General features: G+C 41.7%; 1 protein-coding gene across 1 annotated transcript in view; it reads right to left on the bottom strand.

The window, feature by feature from the left end:
* NOL10 (nucleolar protein 10) overlaps positions 1 to 20167 on the bottom strand; it is a 43224-nt gene that overhangs the window by 7686 nt on the left and 15371 nt on the right. The window contains exons 12-17 of the mRNA XM_083431637.1: positions 14576 to 14642; positions 12229 to 12281; positions 4152 to 4278; positions 3425 to 3504; positions 3240 to 3338; positions 2193 to 2279 (exon numbers count right to left, since the gene is read on the bottom strand). Of these exons, the coding sequence (XP_083287763.1) occupies positions 2193 to 2279; positions 3240 to 3338; positions 3425 to 3504; positions 4152 to 4278; positions 12229 to 12281; positions 14576 to 14642 (513 nt within the window). The remainder of the gene's footprint in view (positions 1 to 2192; positions 2280 to 3239; positions 3339 to 3424; positions 3505 to 4151; positions 4279 to 12228; positions 12282 to 14575; positions 14643 to 20167) is intronic.

Raw genomic sequence — 20167 nt, 5'->3', positions numbered from 1 at the left:
AATCAAAATTGTCATTTTGCCAAGAGATTCCTTTGTCATTCAATGAGCAACACTGGACACCACACACCGAACTTCATATTGCATATAGCACATGTTTCATACACTGGACATAACTACTGAAGTTAAAATATCCCAAAAAAGTTTAAAAACATTGGATGGACACAAAATGTGACCAAGGATGACTCACCAACAGCATCTAAATACTTTTCACCTACCACAGAGCCAAGTCATGGGAAGGGTAGGAAATATTTTGGATGCCTAACTATTTTAAGCTGTTGTCTAGAAATGTGAAATCAAAATTTTCCAGACTTGCTTATGAAATGATCACAAGCTACTAAAATAGGATGGCAACCAACACATGGAATGGAAAATACATCTACCCCACAAAGGTTGTCTATTGTAACTCTTCATGTACCTGTCAAACACACATGTATCCATGCCTGTTTCTGCATGTGCGCATTTCTGCATAGCTCATCTTAAATATTTCAAAAGGAAATAACATTTGAAAAATCTACAGCAGGAAGAAGAATAGCTATGTAGAACATATCAGGTAGACATGGTGTTGGCAGCCTGCACAGACTTCTTTGAGGAACCTGAAAGGGATGAAAGTCGATGCCCACCTGGTGCTTGGCAATATGTCTGTGTGAACCATTAAACAGACATTACTGGAAAGTTTGGAACCAAATCTTTTAGTCACAGACACCATTAAATTAAGGAAGCCCAGTATGGGAAAACTTGGGCAGCTGGAATGTCTCACTTACAAACTTCAGCAAGCGTGGCAGCTTTATCTTTAAAGTGAGCTATATTTTTAATTAAGATTATGACGCTTTAATGGGTAGCCTAGTAACAAATGCTCATTTTTTTATTAGTTAGGAAAATGCCATTTGACTGCTGCCGTTGGAAAAGTACTAACACCTGGGAATCGATCTGGTCCAACAGCATGTTTGTACAGCTGCCCAGAAAGGAAAATTCTTTGAGCAGCAATGGTAGGTCTAAAAATATGCAGAAAGAACAACTAAGAGGAATATTACTAAGGCCAGCTGCTTTATGGCCCATCGGGGAAACAGTCAGGTGCTGACGCCATAATTTATTTTACATTTAAAGTGAGAAAGCTGTAAAGGCCAAGTTTAAAATGTCAGACCAGCCAAGGACGTAATGCTTATGTGATAAAAGCTGTTGCTTCTCCCACCCACTCCCACCCTGCCTATCACAGTCATGCTGCCTAGGTTTTGACTTTCCTCTGCAGAGAAGTTGGGTTGGAGTTAATAGCGATGGAAGCAAACTCAAGCTATCATGCATGACAATTTGAGTTAACTTTTATCACAATATTAACTCCACGTCAACGTCTGCATAGCGGGATGCTCTTGGTACTCTTGATAATTTCCTCAATTATACAAAATTTTGCCTTAGCTCAATGGTAATATGCTTAATAACAGGCTCAGATTAGAAATATAGTAGACACAGAGGCTTGCGAGCAATGTAACCTATTAGTACTATTCAAGTGCTGATTAACTGCAAACACGTTATGTTCCGCCAAGTCAAGTAAGCATATGAAGTGACCTTATACCTGACCTGTCAGGACTGGTCGTTGTCCTGTTCAGATCACCACACAAACACTTCTTGTTCTTTTATAACTTTTTATTGTGTATTAACAAAATAATCTTATAAACAGTTCTTAACTATTATTCCTCAGAGTCACTTATTTCAGATACCTTCTGAGCTCTGCTTCTCCATGACCAGCCACCCTCAAAATGGCGAAGGCGCCTCTCCCTTCGTTTTCCCGCTCTTTTTTCTAACCTCCTGGCTAGAGCTGGCCTGTATCTCCCCTCCTCCGAATCTGAGCTAGAACTTAACCCTTGCCTTTCCGGTGAACAGCCAGTCCCTCCCTGTTGTTCCTCTTGCTCCCTTCTATTAGATTCACTGCTCCCCCCCTTGGGGAATGCTTTCTCCCTCTGATAAACTGAAAACTTCTAACTCTTCCCTGACATGACTCTTTAACCAGGGGCAATCCCTGCAAGGGACATTCTCTGCCATGGCTCTACAGCTCCCCACCCAACTGCATACAGAAACACACTTACCCTGAAAATAGAAGCAATGATTCAATTTGGCATGTCTTAATATCTGAAGGCCCCTCCCATTTTACTATTGCAGTACAAAAGCAATGGCAGAAACAGGGAAGGATATCCTCTTACCTTTTGCTTCTTTTTTCTTGCATTTTGTGGCTCTTCTCCTTCCTCGATCAACTTCAGTGCAAGCTCTTTATTAACCTTGGGCAGTTTCTAGCGAATGAAAGAAATGTTAAAACTATGGGCTACTGAACAAACTGCATTTAAGCCAAAGGACATTCTGCAGCCATGGTTTGTTTCAGCATACTCTGCTCTGCTTCCACTGCTGTCTCATTACCCTTAAGACTTTACGGTGCCCAAATACTGGCACTGCCTTCCATGTCCCCGTTGCCCTTTTTGTTGCTGGCTGCAGGAGCAAGGGTGTGAAAACCTTCTTGGCAGTCTTATAAGGCTATTGTCAAACAGCTCCTCCAGAAAGAAACACCCATACTCCTTTGCAGCTTGATTCTTTCATCAATTTACAATCTGTTTTTACCATGTATTTAGACTTTTGAGTTTAGTAAGCATTGCTTAAGTTGGTACCACCTTCAACCTGTTCCCCCCTACACTCTGTGCTGCCAGGGGCTTTTAATTTTAGTAATGCATTTTATTAATGCACACTTAAGCAGCTTCATCTGTTAGCAGCTTCATCTGTTAGTTGTAATGGCTGTCAGAAATCGAACCTCTTTTAAATTAGATGCTTTGCTGTCTTTAGATGCTTTGCAAGTATTTACTGTGGATATTTCTAGTCACTTAATTAGAGTTACATATTCTGACAAGATCTGAGAGGGTGTTGATCACATGTGACATCCAACAACATCCTCCCACCAAGGTGAAAGATTTCTGCTTGGGCAATAGTAACCTCCTTTCTTCTTCTTCTTCTTCTTCTTCTTCTTCTTCTTCTTCTTCTTCTTCTTCCCCTCCAAAGCTGCTCTGGAGGGTTTGGGGACCCTTCCCAGAGGAGATATGGGAATGTGCATGGCAGGGAGAGGAAAGGGGTCCGTGGAACACTGAATATCACCCAGTGTGTCTCAGGGCATCACAAATGTACAGGAATGTTAGGGTAGCTTCTCCATCACTCCATAATGAACTGTTTATGGAAACTTCCTTGAACAGTTAAAACTGCGCCTTTACCTTTAGTTGCACTCTTTGTGCCCGCGTTTCTTCAATCTTCTGCCTAATTTTCTCTCTTCTGTATTCCTCATAGGCAAAAGGATTCACCATCATTTTTACCTGCAAACACAAAACAGTTAAGTGGATAAAAGGAAAGAACTCATAAGATGCCCTGTTTCTAAGCAGCCTTATTTTGCCCAGTTCACCTTGTGATACAGTCGTATGTCCATGAAAAAGCCATGCATATATGCTCGGAGAAGTGGCGATCCAATCAGATGAGCCAGCCCTGAGGTGGAGAGGGGTGGGGGGAAGAGAGAGAGAAAGAGACACAGACAGAAAATATTAATGTATCAGGAAATATTTTGGCTACATCACAGAAGGTTTTTTTTTTTTAAAGTAAAATAAAATTGGGGTTGTAATTTTCTTGGGGATGGTTGTACATAACCATTTGCAAAAAATTTGAAAGTTCCTAGTTTATAGCCTTCAGACATGTTCAGAACACTGGACAGACATATTGGAATGTATTTACACCTTCGCTGCATACAAAGGTTTGTCCATTTCTCCAACAACATTATTAGGAGTATGCCATGTATGAAAGGACCCCTTTGAATGGGTTGCTTTTCCAACATGGGAAGGAAATATACGTTGCCAGGTGAAAAGCTGCAAACTGTCATGTAAAATTTCTTGCTAGCTTGATGTAGGCTTTGTAGACAAAAGGAAAAAGACAAGGAGTCATGTGTTGTACCCACAACTCCATCACGTCAAAAAGAGATGGGCTAGGAGAGGCAAACCATCACTGCTCCCTCTCTCAGCTGCAGGAGGCAGCAACTATAGCAGCATGTAAACAAAATGAGTAACTGAGAGCAGAATTAATGAAAAAGAACAAGAAAGAATAAAGAAATTCTTGCATCTTTCAAGGCAGCAATACTGTACCTAAATTGTCAAGGTCTTTTCTTGTTACAAACTTGTAGTCATCATATACAGTCGTCTCTGGGTTTTCCTCCAGCTCTTCTGTCAAGTTATCAAGAAACGAGCACCATTTTGGAGCAGGACCTAAAACCTGTAAATGCACCAAGGTTAGTCGTAATCACTGTTTCTGTGACATTCCAACAGCTGTTATTACATAATTTGTCACTGCTTTAACCAGAACACTGAACTTCTAACTTTGCAGACAAGAGGACAGCCAGATGAGTAAGCCTTTTAAGACTGTACAAGTCCTGTTAAGATGCAAGTCTGAACAGTGTAAGTGACGCACAGTCAAACCATTAAACTATAGTAATTGTGTGGTGAACTGTGGTTCAAAAACAAATACAGGGGATTCAGTCCACCCACTATATAATGGTGTTTCAATCTCTCCCCTAAAAAGAAAGAGAGAGATTGCCAAGTAATTAGTGATCCTAACGAAGCTATTCCAGGACTTAAACATATGAACGATCACTGAAAACTACAACTTTGCTGGAGAAGTTGTGATAGTTGTAAGTGTACCCTGAACAGATACAAAAGTGCGTAGATACCATTTCTTAAGACAAGGTGCATTAATGAAGGTATTCACACAGACATGGCAAATTCATGCAAACAAGTTTGCCACATATTGCTAAAAGAGCAACACGATTAAATTAAAAACAAATTTGATTTGTAGGTTTGTTTTTCGGTCGTCTACTAGACTCATGTAAATCCATGTCAATCAGCACAATATTTATTGCAGCACTCCAAACCATTTATGGTGACGAAGGGTTTGCTGATTTTAATTCCCCCCCCCCCCCACTTGCTGGAATCGAATAGAGGTGTTGCAGGGGGAGGTGGGGAGGTCACAGAAGCTTTTCATCTCCCTGATTTTAGAGGTCATGGGGTGCTCCATAAAAAGCCTGCCATTGCAAGCCCACCCACCCCACAATACATATACAACTTTCTCAGGATCCCAGTCAAGCCTACATGCAAACATAGGCCCTGCTGGATCCAGGTCAGCAACTCTTGTTTATTTTTTTTGGTAAAATCTTCTGAAGGTTGTGTATAGACATACCAGATAAAAGTAGTTTACGTAAAGATCCCGTTCACCCGGTCAAATGCACTGCTTAATAAACAGATATGCATCAGCTTCAGACATCCACACATAACCAGTTTCTGCAAGCAAGTGAAAAACCCAGGAAACTGCAGGTAACCATAGCTTCCTGTTACGCCCCAAACCGAGAAACTGTGATGAATGGCTTCTAAACAATCCAGAATATATTAAGCCATGGTTTTAAATATGGTTTCAAGATTCTGGCTTGCTTGGAAGCCATTACTCATAGTTTCCCTGTTTGGATGCAAAAGGAAGCCACAATGTTAACTGCAATTTCCTGGCTTGTCTGAAGCTTGTGCATATCTTGACTGATTAAGGAAAGATTTGACCATGCAAATGTGAAGATTGTGGTACTAAATGCGCATTTTCATTGTGCTGACCTTAGAGCTGATCCTCCATGTTTTGGAAATGCAATGTTTCATTCCCCTTTCCCAGTGGCGTAGCGTGGGTTGTCAGCACCCGGGGCAAGGCAAGTAATTTGCGCCCCCTAACCCGTGGATTTGCGCCCCCTAACCCCCAGATGTCGCACCCGGTGCGGCCGGCCCCCCCTGCACCCCCCACGCTACGCCTCTGCCCTTTCCTCCACTTTTGAGACTGACGCTAATGACATTATATGCCGAAACACTCAAATTAAACACAGGGAACAGGTTGAATACCACAATAATACATGGAATAGGGATTAAAACATTGTATGGATTCATATAGCCCGGCGGGGGGGTGTCAGTTATGACCCCTGATGCCACACTACTGATGTATCTCAAAATTAGGTTTCCATTTCCTCCAAAATTCAGACCGACTGAACTCTTTTCCACTGTTGATATCAATCTCTCTCCCACTTCATGCGCACACAGTCACACCCAGTGAAGCTAGATTATTTGAGTAACCGGAGAATGCATCAAGGTAAACATCAAAAGCCCTCTCTCCAAGGGAAGGAAACAGGAAATAATGGCAAGTTCGGAATACCCAAAGCACCTACAAAATGGAACGTTAGAAGGTCTGCTTCCTTTTTAAAAATGTTATCAGTGGTGATAATTTAAGTGAAAACAAACAAGGAATTCTAAAAGGTCATGGTCACTATCCAAATACACTACTTGATTAACCAAAAAAAAGTATGTATCTTTGTTGTGCTGTACATATATGCTCTGAGTACAATGACTGAGACAATGTCCACTTGAGCTACTGTATACTATGCGAACAACTGTTCTACATTGGGAAGGGGTGTGGATTAACAAAAATGTCAATATTATAACACGTGGGAAAAACAGTAATCACAAAATATTACAGTACTTTAAAAACAAACATGGTTTCTGAATATTGAATGTCAGCTGTTTCTAGTGGACACCTTTTCCAATTCCAAGTTGTTTAAAAATATTTCCTTGGCATCATTAACGTTTATTTATTTTGTGTATTCACACAATGTTTGGGGGAGAACTATCAATGACTAAAGATGAGTTGCATCTATACAACAGGCTGAGTTAAAAACTACTCATCCAAATATGCTACGTCTGTTAAATTTAACTGCTGACATTTCTTGCAAAGCAAGCTGTTGTATCTCAGTGGACCACAATTTATGGGATTTTTTTAGTGTGTCATTGGTGCAATCTTAAAAGAAAAAGGTAACAGGGGGTACTTGCACTAGAGTTGCAGAAAACTGCCACAACGGAGAGCTACGCATATAATGAAATGGGAAGATTCAGACATATCTTTGTCCCTTTCAGAATCAGAAGAATCTTCAGCCACTAGCCATAGCAATAAAATAAAATAAAATAAATGTACTGAAGATAGAGGTAAAAACTTAACTGTGCAAAATACATTTTGGAGGTTTGCATCAATAATCAAATAATAGATCTTATTCTAATTGCCCCTGCTAAAAACCTTTCAGTCTTTGTCCCTTTTTCCCCTTTGCTAAATATCCTTAACTGACTACGCAAAAAACCCCTACTCCTCATTCTTTCCATAACAACGTCCTTGACATTAAATCCACCCCACCCACAAATATCCTGCTATGAGAAAGTGCCTGAGCCAAGCATATTGTAGTTCTATTAAATTTATTTTTCAGCCTTATATGATAACCAGCACAATTGAAGCTGCCCATTCTAGCTTTATACTTTCTGGGTCACCCTTAGATCTCTTTGAGTTTGGTTGCATGTGTGTATTTTGTCCTCTTCCAGTCACTGCTAATTATCCAGAGATCAAACTTTTTTTCTTTTTCTTTTAAAGGATTATGGATGCATTGCTCATCGTCTGAGCAAGCTGCTCCAAGGAAGGGGATGCATTAACAATTTGTCAGGAGCTGACAAAGTAAATTGCTCCTTAGAACTCTAAACAACACATAAAGGTCTTCCATAGACAATTTCCACTCATTTCCTTCTTGCCGGGCATCTTTTATTTCCCTTCTCTACAGCTGTCCTAAATAACCATCTCTGGAAGCCCTTGAGTGTCCCCATTACAAGATTCCTGCCCACCCCCAGTCCAAACACTTAATAGGCATTGAGACATAAAGGTTTCAAAAGAGTACATATGGCCCACAACCAGCTTGCCAAGGTCTTTCTTCCCCTTCTTCATGATAACCTGCCTGCAAGTTGGTAGGTCTTGGTAGGTCTGAAGTAGGCTACAAGCCAGACATTGGCTCCCCAACCCAAGTCTAAAGGGCGAAACCTTCTACAGACTCACCAGAACTCCTCAATATTTCACAGGCATGCTAGACTGGCTTATTTGGGTCTTAAGTTATTCACATCCATGCAGTGCAATATCACATGTTTACTCAGAATATAATAGGATTCATTGTGAATAAATAACTTGCCAGAGAAATTATACAGGCCATTACCGACCATAGGCCATTTACATGTGGGAAATGGCACTGGATTTTTTTAAAAAGGCAGTTTTGCTGAGCTTTGGGTGGGGGGCAGAACCGGAACGGGGGCGGGGTGGAGATGAGAGAGGGATGTTTTGTTCATTATCTTATGCAGATGTCCCATAAAAAAAGGTGAGAGAACAAAAGTATAGTTATTCCACAGGCGCGGGTGGCACTGTGGGTTAAACCAGAGCCTAGGACTTGCCAATCAGAAGGTCGGCGGTTTGAATCCCCGCGACGGGGTGAGCTCCCGTTGCTCCGTCCCTGCTCCTGCCCACCTAGCAGTTCAAAAGCACATCAAAGTGCATGTAGATAAATAGGTACCGCTCCAGCGGGAAGGTAAACGGCATTTCCATGCGCTGCTCTGGTTCGCCAGAAGCGGCTTAATCCTGCTGGCCACATGACCCGGAAGCTGTACGCCGGCTCCCTCGGCCATTAAAGTGAGATGAGCGCCGAAACCCCAGAGTCGGTCACGACTGGACCTAATGGTTAGGGGTCCCTCTACCTTTACCTTTAAAGGCCCAGTTTGGAAGCATCTCAAATCTCCAATACCTTTGTAAACAGAACAAGACCTTTCACTTTAAAACATTTAAGTGGAACAAATGAATCCCATGGGCAGTATATGTGGTCTGCCCCTGAATGAGGCTGTTTGGCATCCCTTGGAAGTAAGGCAATGTAGCGTTTTTAACACTCTGCAGGCATAAGCAACCCATTTCCTCGACTTCCCAAACTCTAGAGCAGGGTTAGGGAACCTGTGGTCCTTCAGATTAAATGCTGGACTATGGTTCCCATCATCCTTGACTACTGTCCATGCTGGCTGGGGCTGATGGAGTCCAACAACATATGGAGGGCTAGAGTTTCCTCATCCCTGCTGTAGAGCTTTCTACTGTCATCTAGGCCAGAGTTATTCTACTTGAGCCGAACTGTAGCAGCCATTTATGAACTGGATCCTATTCACTAATGCAGCGCCTCACTTCTAACAGCAGTATCTGTGCTTCACATCCGCTTATCGGGCGCACAGACACTTCCCAACGGAGCATCCAAATGTGTTAAGAGATTCTACCGGATGGCCCCCACAAAATTACTTCCCGAGTGTCACACATTGGATGGTTTCCGCACCTATGCCCACACGCGCGCATTTCCTTTGAGGCAACCTGTTTTGATGGGAAGTGGAGGATTTCCTTTGTTGTGAATAAGCCCAACGTGCTACTTTTGAGATTGAAAGTATTTATCTGAAAACAGATAGGAAACCCATGCTTCCTGTTTTGAGAAGGAAAAACAACCATCCAACAGGTTACACTTAAAAATACTAGCAGAAAAACCACAGCCTTTCACTTGAAATCCATACAGTATTACTCTATGCAGACACAGATGCAGAAGAGAGACAGAGACCTAATATTGTATGAGCGTAATTTACAACGTTCGTGATATTTTAAAATCTGTATGAAAATGCTCTTAGGATACACCCATTAAATGGCACGTCCATTAAATCCCACATCTGTACCTCCTTTAATAGTTTATGCAATAATTCATCTAAGTTGTGGGTGGAAAGACTAGAGTTTTAAACCGGGGGGGGGGGGGGGAGAGACATCTTGTGAAAACAGAATTTAAACATTGACTGTTTTGTACTTCACCACTATAGAAAAAGTATAACCAAACAATAACTGTTATCAAGCTTTCCATCAAGTGAAAAGAAGGAAGAGTTATTAACAAAGCCATCAGTGGCTGATACAACTTTTCCCCTGAACAAATTATTTTAAAAACAACCATGGTCCTTCTCAGCTTAGATCTTTTAAAAGCACAAAATAAAATGGTACAGTGGTACCTCAGGTTAAGTATTTAATTCGTTCCAGTGGTCCGTACTTAACCTGAAACTGTTCTTAACCTGAAGCAGCACTTCAGCTAATGGGGCCTCCCGCTGCTGTCGGAGCACGATTTCTGTTCTCATCCTGAAGCAAAGTTCTTAACCTGAGGTAATATTTCTAGGTTAGCAGAGTCTGTAACCTGAAGCATATGTAACCCGAGGTACCATTGTAATGTCCTGCAATTCTCTTTCACTGCCCTATCATAGCCTTTTCCCATCCTTAATATGAGCTTCACTCAAGGCATTTGGCAGTTCAGTGCTCTTGCAATACTCAAGAGATTCTTTCCAGAAGTTGCAATTTAATTGCAATTAAAGGGAAAACCTTTCAGCTATGCAAATTAAAGTGGAGCTTTCTGCAACTTGAATCCACGAGTAAGCACCTTTATACCTTTGCACTTTCCAGCCGGGGTGCATAAATCAAAGTTTTGGGGTTTTTTTGTATCTGGTGTAGGAGGTGGAAGACTGGATTAAGTTACAAACCTAGGAAAGCCAAGAAATGCAAGTACGGCTGCAGGCAAAATAAATGCAAACCTTTATTGTGGAATTTGGGGGATTTCACAGCACTCCTCTTCCTCATAATCCTAAAGGGAGGCTGTGATTGGCTGCACTAAATTCTATGATATGCTTTCAAGTTCTATCGAAGTTCAGCAAAGTAAAAAAAAAAACCCAACCCAAGTCATTAACCATTTACGTTAATGTGAACTGGAAATAAAACAGCACCTTCTTCCCTTTCTGCACATGCCAATTTGCACTTACTCTGTGAAACCAAAACTGAACGTGGTCTTTATTTTATTTTTCCTCCTCTCCTCTGGCATATTTCATTACGGCAAAAAACCTGTGCTTTAAAATATTACCTGGCCACAATTGCATGCCCTCAACCACGCTCTGGCCTTCTGCTTGTCAAACAAGACTCCCAATTTATGCCACGTCACAAACCACTTTTGAAACTAGGGTGGCTTTCAACACCAGTTTGTATTGTGGAATGGGAAAACTTGCAGCCTGGCCAGTGCAATGGATGATGGGAGTTGTAGTTCAAAACATCTGGAGGGCACCAAGTTGAGGGAAGGCTGCCTCAAGCCTTCTGGGATTAGTGTTTCTCAAGAACCACCTCCTGCATCCCATATGAAATGCAGCAGGTGGGGGGTCTGAGACAGGCCTTTTTGACTATGATGCTCAAGTTCCGAAACTCCCTTCCAAAAACGGCCATTTTGTCATGCTTGCTGCTCGCACTGGCTGCATTTGAACACCATACTATGCCCATTTTATCTTGATGGGAGTTAGCCATAGCGAAGCTTGGGCTCACCTGCTGTCCACTCTCAAGCATGGTTGTGAGGAGAATGGAAGCTTCTGTGACCGTTTTTGATTAAATACATCTTAGTTTTATATTAAAACCTTAAGCTGTGGTTATAATCTTGATTATGGTTTGTTGAAACAATCCAGTTTCGTAATCAGTCATTTGAAGCTGGCTGGTTTCTAACAAATCATAATTAAGAGAAACCAGAGTTTGATGGCTTCAGAGGAAGCAACAAATTGCAACTATATATGGACATTTAACCTCCTTAATGCCTTGTGGCACACCAGAGAAGGGTTATCCATGGTTTACCATGTCATCTGAACATAGATATTTGAAGCTTTTGAAGAAAGTCTTTATTGTAAGGCTCATTAATAAATTGACCTTTATTGTAAGGCTCATTAATTAATTACTCTTTCATGAGCTTCTTTCTTTTAATTCTGTATACTGCTGGTTGCATTATCATTGTTTTAATGATATTTTCATTTTCTTGTTTTTAATTTGTGAGCTGTGTGTTTCAATAAATGATGATTAAAAAGTAACTCGCTTGATCCCAGAAGTAATATTTATGCAGGTTTTAGATGTGCTTCATTTTAACAGAAAACTGATACTTTCTCTCTCAGTAGTTTTTTCCAGTTCTGCTAATTCAAAACTAAATTGTAATGAGTAAGAGAAAAGCTTCAAGGTTAGTTCAAAGCAATTCTACTCTTTTAAAAACCAGTATAGTTGCATTATTACAACAGGGTGAGAGTGAAATGTATCCATGATAAATTTCTGGAATATACTTTTCAGTAGCAAGTTTACACCACAGACTCAGACATACATGTTAAAATGTACTGTACAGTACAAATACAGAACTGTATTACAATCGAAAACAAAGCACAGGGCTATTTCATGGTGTCCAGAGATCATAATAGCAGAGAAATTTTTTGCTTTACTTACTGGTATGTAGTAGATGCTCATTTTGGGGGCTTCATTGGCCGTGAACAGCATTCCTAAAGATTATAAAAGAATCTTGTAAAAGACAGGACATCCCCTCCCATTTTTAACTTTCAGAAATTTGAACTGAACACACTTGGTGAGAACATGAATCCCAAAGCTATTACTAAAAAGAAACTGGAGAGCACTATGGACATACCAGCTCTGGCTCAGTAAAAGCTCCACTCTTTTGAGTGCCCAGAGCTGTTCCTGTTTCCTCTTCTTCTCTTACCACATACACCCTCACCCAGTCAAATGCCATTTTATTTTATTCAGAAAGTCACCTTTCCAGACCAATCCTCAATGCCACCCAAGTATCTGAAAAATGGGGGGTTAATTTTCGTTCTCCCTTGAAAGCAACAACAGATGCAGCCCTCCCATGAAATCAGTTGCAAAATGACCACGGATTTTAAGGGAGCAGGAATGAAAATGGTCAAATTTTCTGTTGCAGAGTTAATTATTAGTAGCTCCAGATGGTTTATATGAAATCTAGTCAGCTCTTAAAAGCTCTTGTTCAAGAACGGATACAATCGAGTGGTATATAAATTTTATGAAATAAATAAATACATCCAGATTTTCTTTAAAAAACCTCTATAACTTTTGGGGTGTCCTGGTTATTACTTTTTGAAATATGGCAACCATATGTAAGAACCCATATGTACCCATCTGAATTGTTTCAGGAAATCTACCCAGGCATGTGATTTTAGTAAGTATAATTGTTTTAAAACTACTTGTTTTATATTTTTTTTAAACGTAATGTAACTTGTTTTTAATGTTTGCTTTTATTGGTATTTTTAATGAACACTTCAGATTGTGTTTTGTAACATATTTAGAGGTCTGTTGTTTGAATAAGTGATAGTAAGCAAATAAACTCTGCAGTTGGAGTCACTTTTTTCACCCTTCTGCTATGTCAAAAGAGTGAAGAGAAGAGGGTTTCGACGAGTGGAAAAGCACCTTTGAAATCAAGCCATTTTCTTTTATCTTCTACTCACAGGAACAAATGATAATTTTTTCCCAGCAGTCAGTGAAGAGGAGGTGAAAGGGAGGATTCAGTTTAATAATTATTTCAAAAGTTTCTAATAGTTCTGTCAAGAAAAGGAAAACAACTTCCTAATGGAAGCAATATTCCCACAGACTGAAGGTGTGCACTCTTTGGGGCAGTTGCTGGATGCAGATATACGATAGGGAGAAATCTGAATTAAAGAGATTCCTAGAGCTCTTTTGTTTAAACACGCTAATCCTGATCACTGTTTACAGGAAGAGGGACACACCTATTAAACCACAGAGCAGACTAATCAGATTACATGAAGAAGCATTTCAGACATGTTTGAATAACCTCCTCATTACTAAAATACTGACACCTGAAATTATGCTGAGGAATGAGATCTTGTAGGTGTTTCATGATGAAGCCAGAGGATGAAGGAATGAAACATCCAGTTTTGACAAGGATATGATTTTTATGAGAAATGAAGGATTTGGAATGTATGAATGAGCTGACGTGTGCAAGATAAAACATTGGAGACACAACTGACCGCTTGCTGTTTCTTGGATATAGATATTTATTCCGACAGGAACAAGCTTTTTAGACAGGCACTATTCTGCTTGTTCCATCACAAGCATTTCTGCTTGCCAGATGGAACGATCCCTCCTCTCCACCCCCCACATGCTGTTCTGGGGGTTCACCAGACCTGCCAGTCAATTTGGGGGTGTGGGATGTGAAGCCACATTGCACTAGCAAGAGCTCTTGTACTGACTCCCACTAGCATGCTGGCTCAGTTGAATCTAGCCCCTAGTCTCGTATAGGACTCCACAAACAGGCCTAGACATATTTCAAAACTTGCAAGGAGCAACCATGCATACTAATAGCACTCTCAGTTCTCTTGAGGGCTGGTCCTTATGTAGCCAAACCAACACAATGGGGCAGTGTCAGCTGGCCTGGAGAAAGGTTTGCCGATGTTAACTGGTAAGGGTGGGACACAGCCTGTGGAGAGGCAGTGCTGCCAGACATGCACACTATGCAACAACAGAGCCTTGCCCTGGCTGTTGGAATGAGGGGCCCATCACTGGCACATGACGTCTGGTGCTGGCTCTGGAGAAACTGTTTGGGGTGGGGCTGGGAGCCAGAAAACAAGGGGAACGGAGTGATTTCAGGAATCCTGAACAAAAGCCCTCCATACTGCAATACTATGTTGCAGGTCCCCCTTCTGATTATCTACAACCCAACAGAGGACCAAAATCAACCACACCCAGGTAGGAAAGTTACCAGATGCAATCATGTTTGGACCAGCATGGTGAAGAATTTTCCACATACCTGAATTAGGATATATGCAGACATCATTAATATCATGTTCAGGCTCCAAGGAAGTGAATACCTTCCCCTGAAACAGAAAAATAAGCAACATAAAGGATTAACCCAGCTCTTTTGAAAGAGCCAGTTAGGCAATATAATAACCTCTCCATTGCATGCAAAAAGCTCCAGGTTCAACTCCTGCCATCTTCATTTGGGCTGGAAAGGACTCCTGCCTATAACACTGGAGAGGTGCTACTAATCAGTGTTGACGATACTGGGCAGTTTTCCTATGTCAATTAATTGGAGTGACCTTAATTAATTGGAAGAAAATGTTTTTAATCAACTGACTGATTAATCCATCAGAAGTGGTAGACCTAACATATTTCATGTCTCGCCTATCCAAACAGATTCTGAAGGCAGCTTACTCCAATTGAGAAATACTTAGGACCCACCCCCTTTAAAAAACAAGGCTTCAACAACCAAGCAAATATAAACAGTCTGAATCACTCTCACTTTAGCCTGCCTTTACTGAAGACATTCTCAAAGGAATCTTACATAATTTTCATCTGCTAATATTCACTGTTTGTGAAAGTGGTCAGCTCACGTGAAAGTTTTATTTCCTGCATGGTAAGGACTGAACTGCAGAAGAGGAACTCTCCAGAGCAGAGCTTTCCAAACTGTGTGTCATGACACGTTAGTGTGCTGGCTGCACTGTGTAGGTGTATCATGCGAATGCTCCCTGCACCGGGGCTGGAAAGAGGTTAGTTTAACCTCTGGCTTGCTAGTAAAACTGAATTCCCATGTCGCAAAACGATGCATGTCTAAAAAGTGTGCAACCACATTAAAAGTTTGAAAAGCTCTGCTCTGGACAGTTATAACTTTTGCAAATAAGGTGTCATCAGTGGGTCCCAGAAAAAGAAAAGTAGAACAGGAAGGAAGACGAGGACAAAAGAGGAAAGGTGAGAAGGTGTGTGTCTGTCCGTCTGTCGGTGCTGGGAGGCTCTGGGGGAGGAAAGGAGCAGAAAAGAACAGGTTTGATAGGCCCTTCTTGCATTTTGCACCAGTTGCATTAGTGGCAGTTTGCTGCCTGCTGAATAACATGGCCGTCATGCATTGCTTTACACTGAAATTGAGAGAATTTGGGGAAGAACAGTAATTCAGTGGTAGAGTTTATCTGCTCTGCATGCAGAGGGTCCCAGGTTCCATCTTCAGCATCTCTAGGTAGGGATGAGAGAGACTCCCTCCCTGCCTGAAACCCTGGAGAGCCACTGCTAATCAGTGCAGACAAGACAGATTGAGCTAGATGCACCAAAGATCTGGCTCATTATAAGTCACCTTCTTGCACTTCCAAAATGGGAGACGAAACACTGATATTATTCAACTCGTACATTCATGATGTTCTCACTAAGAGGTCACCTGAATGTTAAACACCATTATAAAAACACAATATGACCAGAGCCCAAATTCCTGTAATGCAAAAAGCGTACTACAGTCATAAGCATAAACCTTCATTGCAGGGCAGATGATGTTAAAAAAAAACACTCTTATGCCCCATCAATTTCAGTGAGAGAGTGAAGCGTATCAAACTTCTTCCAGTGAAAGCAGCAGGACTTGAGTGCTTAAGCTTTGGCTGGATCTTAGAGAGGACCTTTTCAGTGGCAGCACCCAAGCTACAGAATAGCCTCTTCAGAAAGGCTTGTTGTTGCTGTTTAGTCGTGTCCGACTCTTCGTGACCCCATGGACCAGAGCACACCAGGCACTCCTGTCTTCCACTGCCTCCCGCAGTTTCGTCAAACTCATGCTGGTAGCTTCGAGAACACTGTCCAACCATCTCATCCTCTGTCGTCCCCTTCTCCTTGTGGCCTCCATCTTTCCCAACATCAGGGTCTTTCCCAGGGAGTCTTCTCTTCTCATGCCTGCTACCATCTTCTTTATGGTCTTTTCAGCAGCAAATGGAAGATTGTTTTACTCTCCGAGACTTCAAAAAACCCTGATCTCACAAATCCGATTTTCTAGTCCCACGGAGTGTGTGTGTGTGTGTGTGTGTATATGTATTGGCGATTTGGCTCTACTGCTGCAAGTTTTTTTTCCTATGCTGCAACTGTTTTGAGATATTTTTAATATTGTATTTTATCTTTTTGAGCTGCTAGGAGACCTAGACTATCAGGCAGCCAATAAAAATACAATAAATAAATCAATTAATAATTTCATGGAGTGTATGGCTAACAATGGCTACTAGCCATGATGGTTATATTACCATCTGTGCTCAGAGGTAGCATCCCTTTGAATGCTAGTTGCTGAGGATCATGAACACTGAGAGAACTGTTGTGCTCACTTCCTGCTTTTCAGCCTCCCACAGTGAATGAGTCACTGTGAGCCTTTGGACCAGGCTTCCTCAAACTCGGCCCTCCAAATGTTTTGAGACTACAATTTCCATCATCCCTGATCACTGGTCCTGCTAACTAGGGATCATGGGAGTTGTAGGCCAAAAACATCTGGAGGGCAGAGTTTGAGGAAGCCTGCTTTGGACTGATCCAACACGGTTCCTCTCATGCTCTTAAGCATCCTTATTTGCTCTCTAACACTTTCAAGATGTGGGCTACAGTCTTTTCCGTTCAGAAGGCAAAAATGAATGTTAAGACATGCAGTTCTTTAGCCCAGTGCTCTGCAGTTAGGATGCAGCAGTCTGCAACAGGCTCCATTTTATTTTATATAAACTTGGGCGAGGCCACCCAAATCGCTTCAGGCAATTTCCCGCTGTAGCCATTTGGGCAGAAACGCTGAACATCCGAGTTCTATGAAGCCTCTTTGTTATATAAAAGACGACTGATGAAAAATAAAGCGAGACATTATAAATGCTTATGACCTGCAGTATACCTGCACTTTAAGAGGCGCAATAAATATGATCCAGTTGCGAGTAATTCAAGAACTGAATTACTGAAGCTGTTCTTAAAATTCCAGGATATGTGCTTTGTGTGTGTGTGTGTTTAAGCACAGACATCCAAGCCATACATACTGCACCACTGGCATAAAATTGCCTTCCACTGACAGCCAGGTCCTGTATATTAAAAAGAAGGCAATCGGCTGATTATGTTGTTGCATATGTGAAAGAAAGAATGGAAATCAGCTCCTTCATTGAGAAATGAAACAAGGCCCAAATGGTGGCTGGATTTGCAATGGAGTTGCAAATTGGGACATTTAAGAAACTTGTGTGTAATGGTGAGAGAAATGACTGCAAGGCTCCTAAAGTGGCCTCCTCCTTCTAACAGGTGCCAGTGAGGAGCCCCCCCACTCCCCATCGCAAACATGCAATCTTTTGCTGAGGTGGGACAAACTTCCTGCCTGCTGCGACAGGAATTGGCCTCATGCTTTTCGTGCCGTGTGTGGACACGGCCTTGCTGGACCGCTAAGGAAAGGACAAGTAATGGATTTTCCCCCCTTCCATGGGAAGTGTGTGGATTTCCCATTCCACTATAACATTTTCCACATATGTATCCCGGGGGAAATCACTCACGTAGAAAGGAAAAGAAGTTTGGTCACAACCAGCCCTGATTCGCAAGTGGGGAGGGGGGCAGGAGAGGAAGGAGAGCGGCTGCTTTGAAGCGAGCATCATGTCGGCTGACCCAGTCATTCACTTCTAGGCATTACGGCTTCTGCTTCTTGTTTCCTCCTTACCTCGCTTCCACCATCCGCAGCAATGATCTCCCATGTACCAGCAAAACGCACTGGCATTGCCTTTTAAGGCCTTTTTATTGTTTTATCACCTGTTGTTTGCTGCCACAGACTCCTTTGAGTAAATAATATACTTGGTAAATAATAAAATAATGAATGCCCTGGCCTCAACTAGAGCCAGGGCTTTCTCGGCTGCGGCTCCAATCTGGTGGAACGCTCTGTCACAAGAAACTAGGGCCCTGCGGGACCTGACATCTTTCCACAAGGCCTGCAAGACAGAGTTGTTCCACCAGGCCTTTGGTCAGGGCCCAGCCTGACTCCCTCCTCTGGCAACCTGCACAGAATTTTGCTTAACGGTTGCCATTAATTTGATTTTAATTAATTTTTATAACGAAATGTTTTTAGAATGTTGGATTATTTGATTGTTTGATTATTTGATTGTTGTTAGCCACCCTGAGCCCAGATTCGGCTGGGGAGGGCGGGATATAAATAATTTTTTTTATTATTATTATTATTATTATTAAATCAGGGCTGGGGAACTGGTGGCCTTTGAGATCCTGTTGTTCTCCCAACTCCCATCGGCCAGGGATGATGGGATTTTGGAGTGCAGCAACACCTGGAGGACCATAGGTTCTCCATCCCTTAGCTGAATCATGGCTGTTGCTTGCCTGCTGTGAGTGGCACATGCTGGGACAGCAGCAGGAAGGCCCGTATCCCTGGCTCAGACATGACATCAGGCCGATGCTGAGCCTCGTTAGAGCAGAGGGGAAACCACACCAAAGTCCAGGGGTCAAACTAGCAAAGATTTATCATAACTGTGATAACCTATGTTGGAAATGTAAAGAAAAAGAAGGAACCTTTTATCACATGTGGTGGACTTGCCCCAAGGTGAAAGACTTCTGGGGAAAGATTTATAATGAATTGAAAAAAATGTTGAAATATACATTTGTAAAGAAACCAGAGGCCTTTCTCCTTGGAATAACAGGTTTGGAATTGCCCAAGAAAAATGTTAAATTATTTATGTATGCCACAACTGCTGCTCGAATATTACTAGCTAAGAAATGGAAAATGCAAGAACTACCAACTGTGGAAGGATGGCAGATGAAGATGATGGACTTTTCGGAGCTAGCCGACCTGATCAGGATGAGGAGGAGTATCAGGAAGAATGCACAAAATTTAATGACTACTTAGTTAAATACATCAAGTTAGAATAATTGGAAAAAGCTTGGCTTAGGGTATAAATAAGTAATATGAGGATTTATTATGTATAATGCTGAATTGGGAAGAAAGACGGATGTTAAGTGATTAAGTTAAGATTTTAAGAACTTTGATTTGGAAAACCGTGAAAATGATATCCACTGAAATTCAACTAGGGGGATACGAGGAAGTCACTTAACAATGTTAAGAAGATTAGTTTTAATAAGGATATGATTTATGTTTGTCTGTTTATTTGTTAGTGTGTTTTTTAATTTTGTGAAAAGCAATAAAACTTTTTGAAGAAAATAAAAAGTCAGGGGTGGGCAGAGCAGCTAGGCTGTAGAGGCAAGGAAGTGCAGACTTAAAGTGGCCATTGATTTGGAGTGGAAAGAGAGAGAGATCTGGCCTAAACCTGTTCAATGCTGAATCTTCAATGATTCAGCTAATTAAGCAGATAAAAGGGTACAAAGCAGTTTGTTTCCTTTTGCACTCCTCCCTTTTTTCCCCTTGTGTGGTTGACAGCTTCACCTCCCTCCTGGGTGCTTCCTTTCCCTCCCTGTTTAATTTTGCCACCCCACCCACTTCTGCTGCCTTCCGCCTTGGTAATTAACAGGAGGAAGGGTCTTCCCCCACCTCCGCGCTTTTGGAAAACAAAAGAGCTGGATGCTCCCCCGCTGCAGGCAAGTCTCTGTAGGTCCTCTCTGCCACACACCCTTCCTCTTTTCGCCACTGATTTCCAGCCAG

This window comes from Podarcis tiliguerta, assembly GCF_965153285.1.
Source record: "Podarcis tiliguerta genome assembly, chromosome: 3".
NCBI lineage: Eukaryota > Metazoa > Chordata > Lepidosauria > Squamata > Lacertidae > Podarcis > Podarcis tiliguerta.
This window is presented reverse-complemented; position numbering and strand designations above follow the sequence as displayed.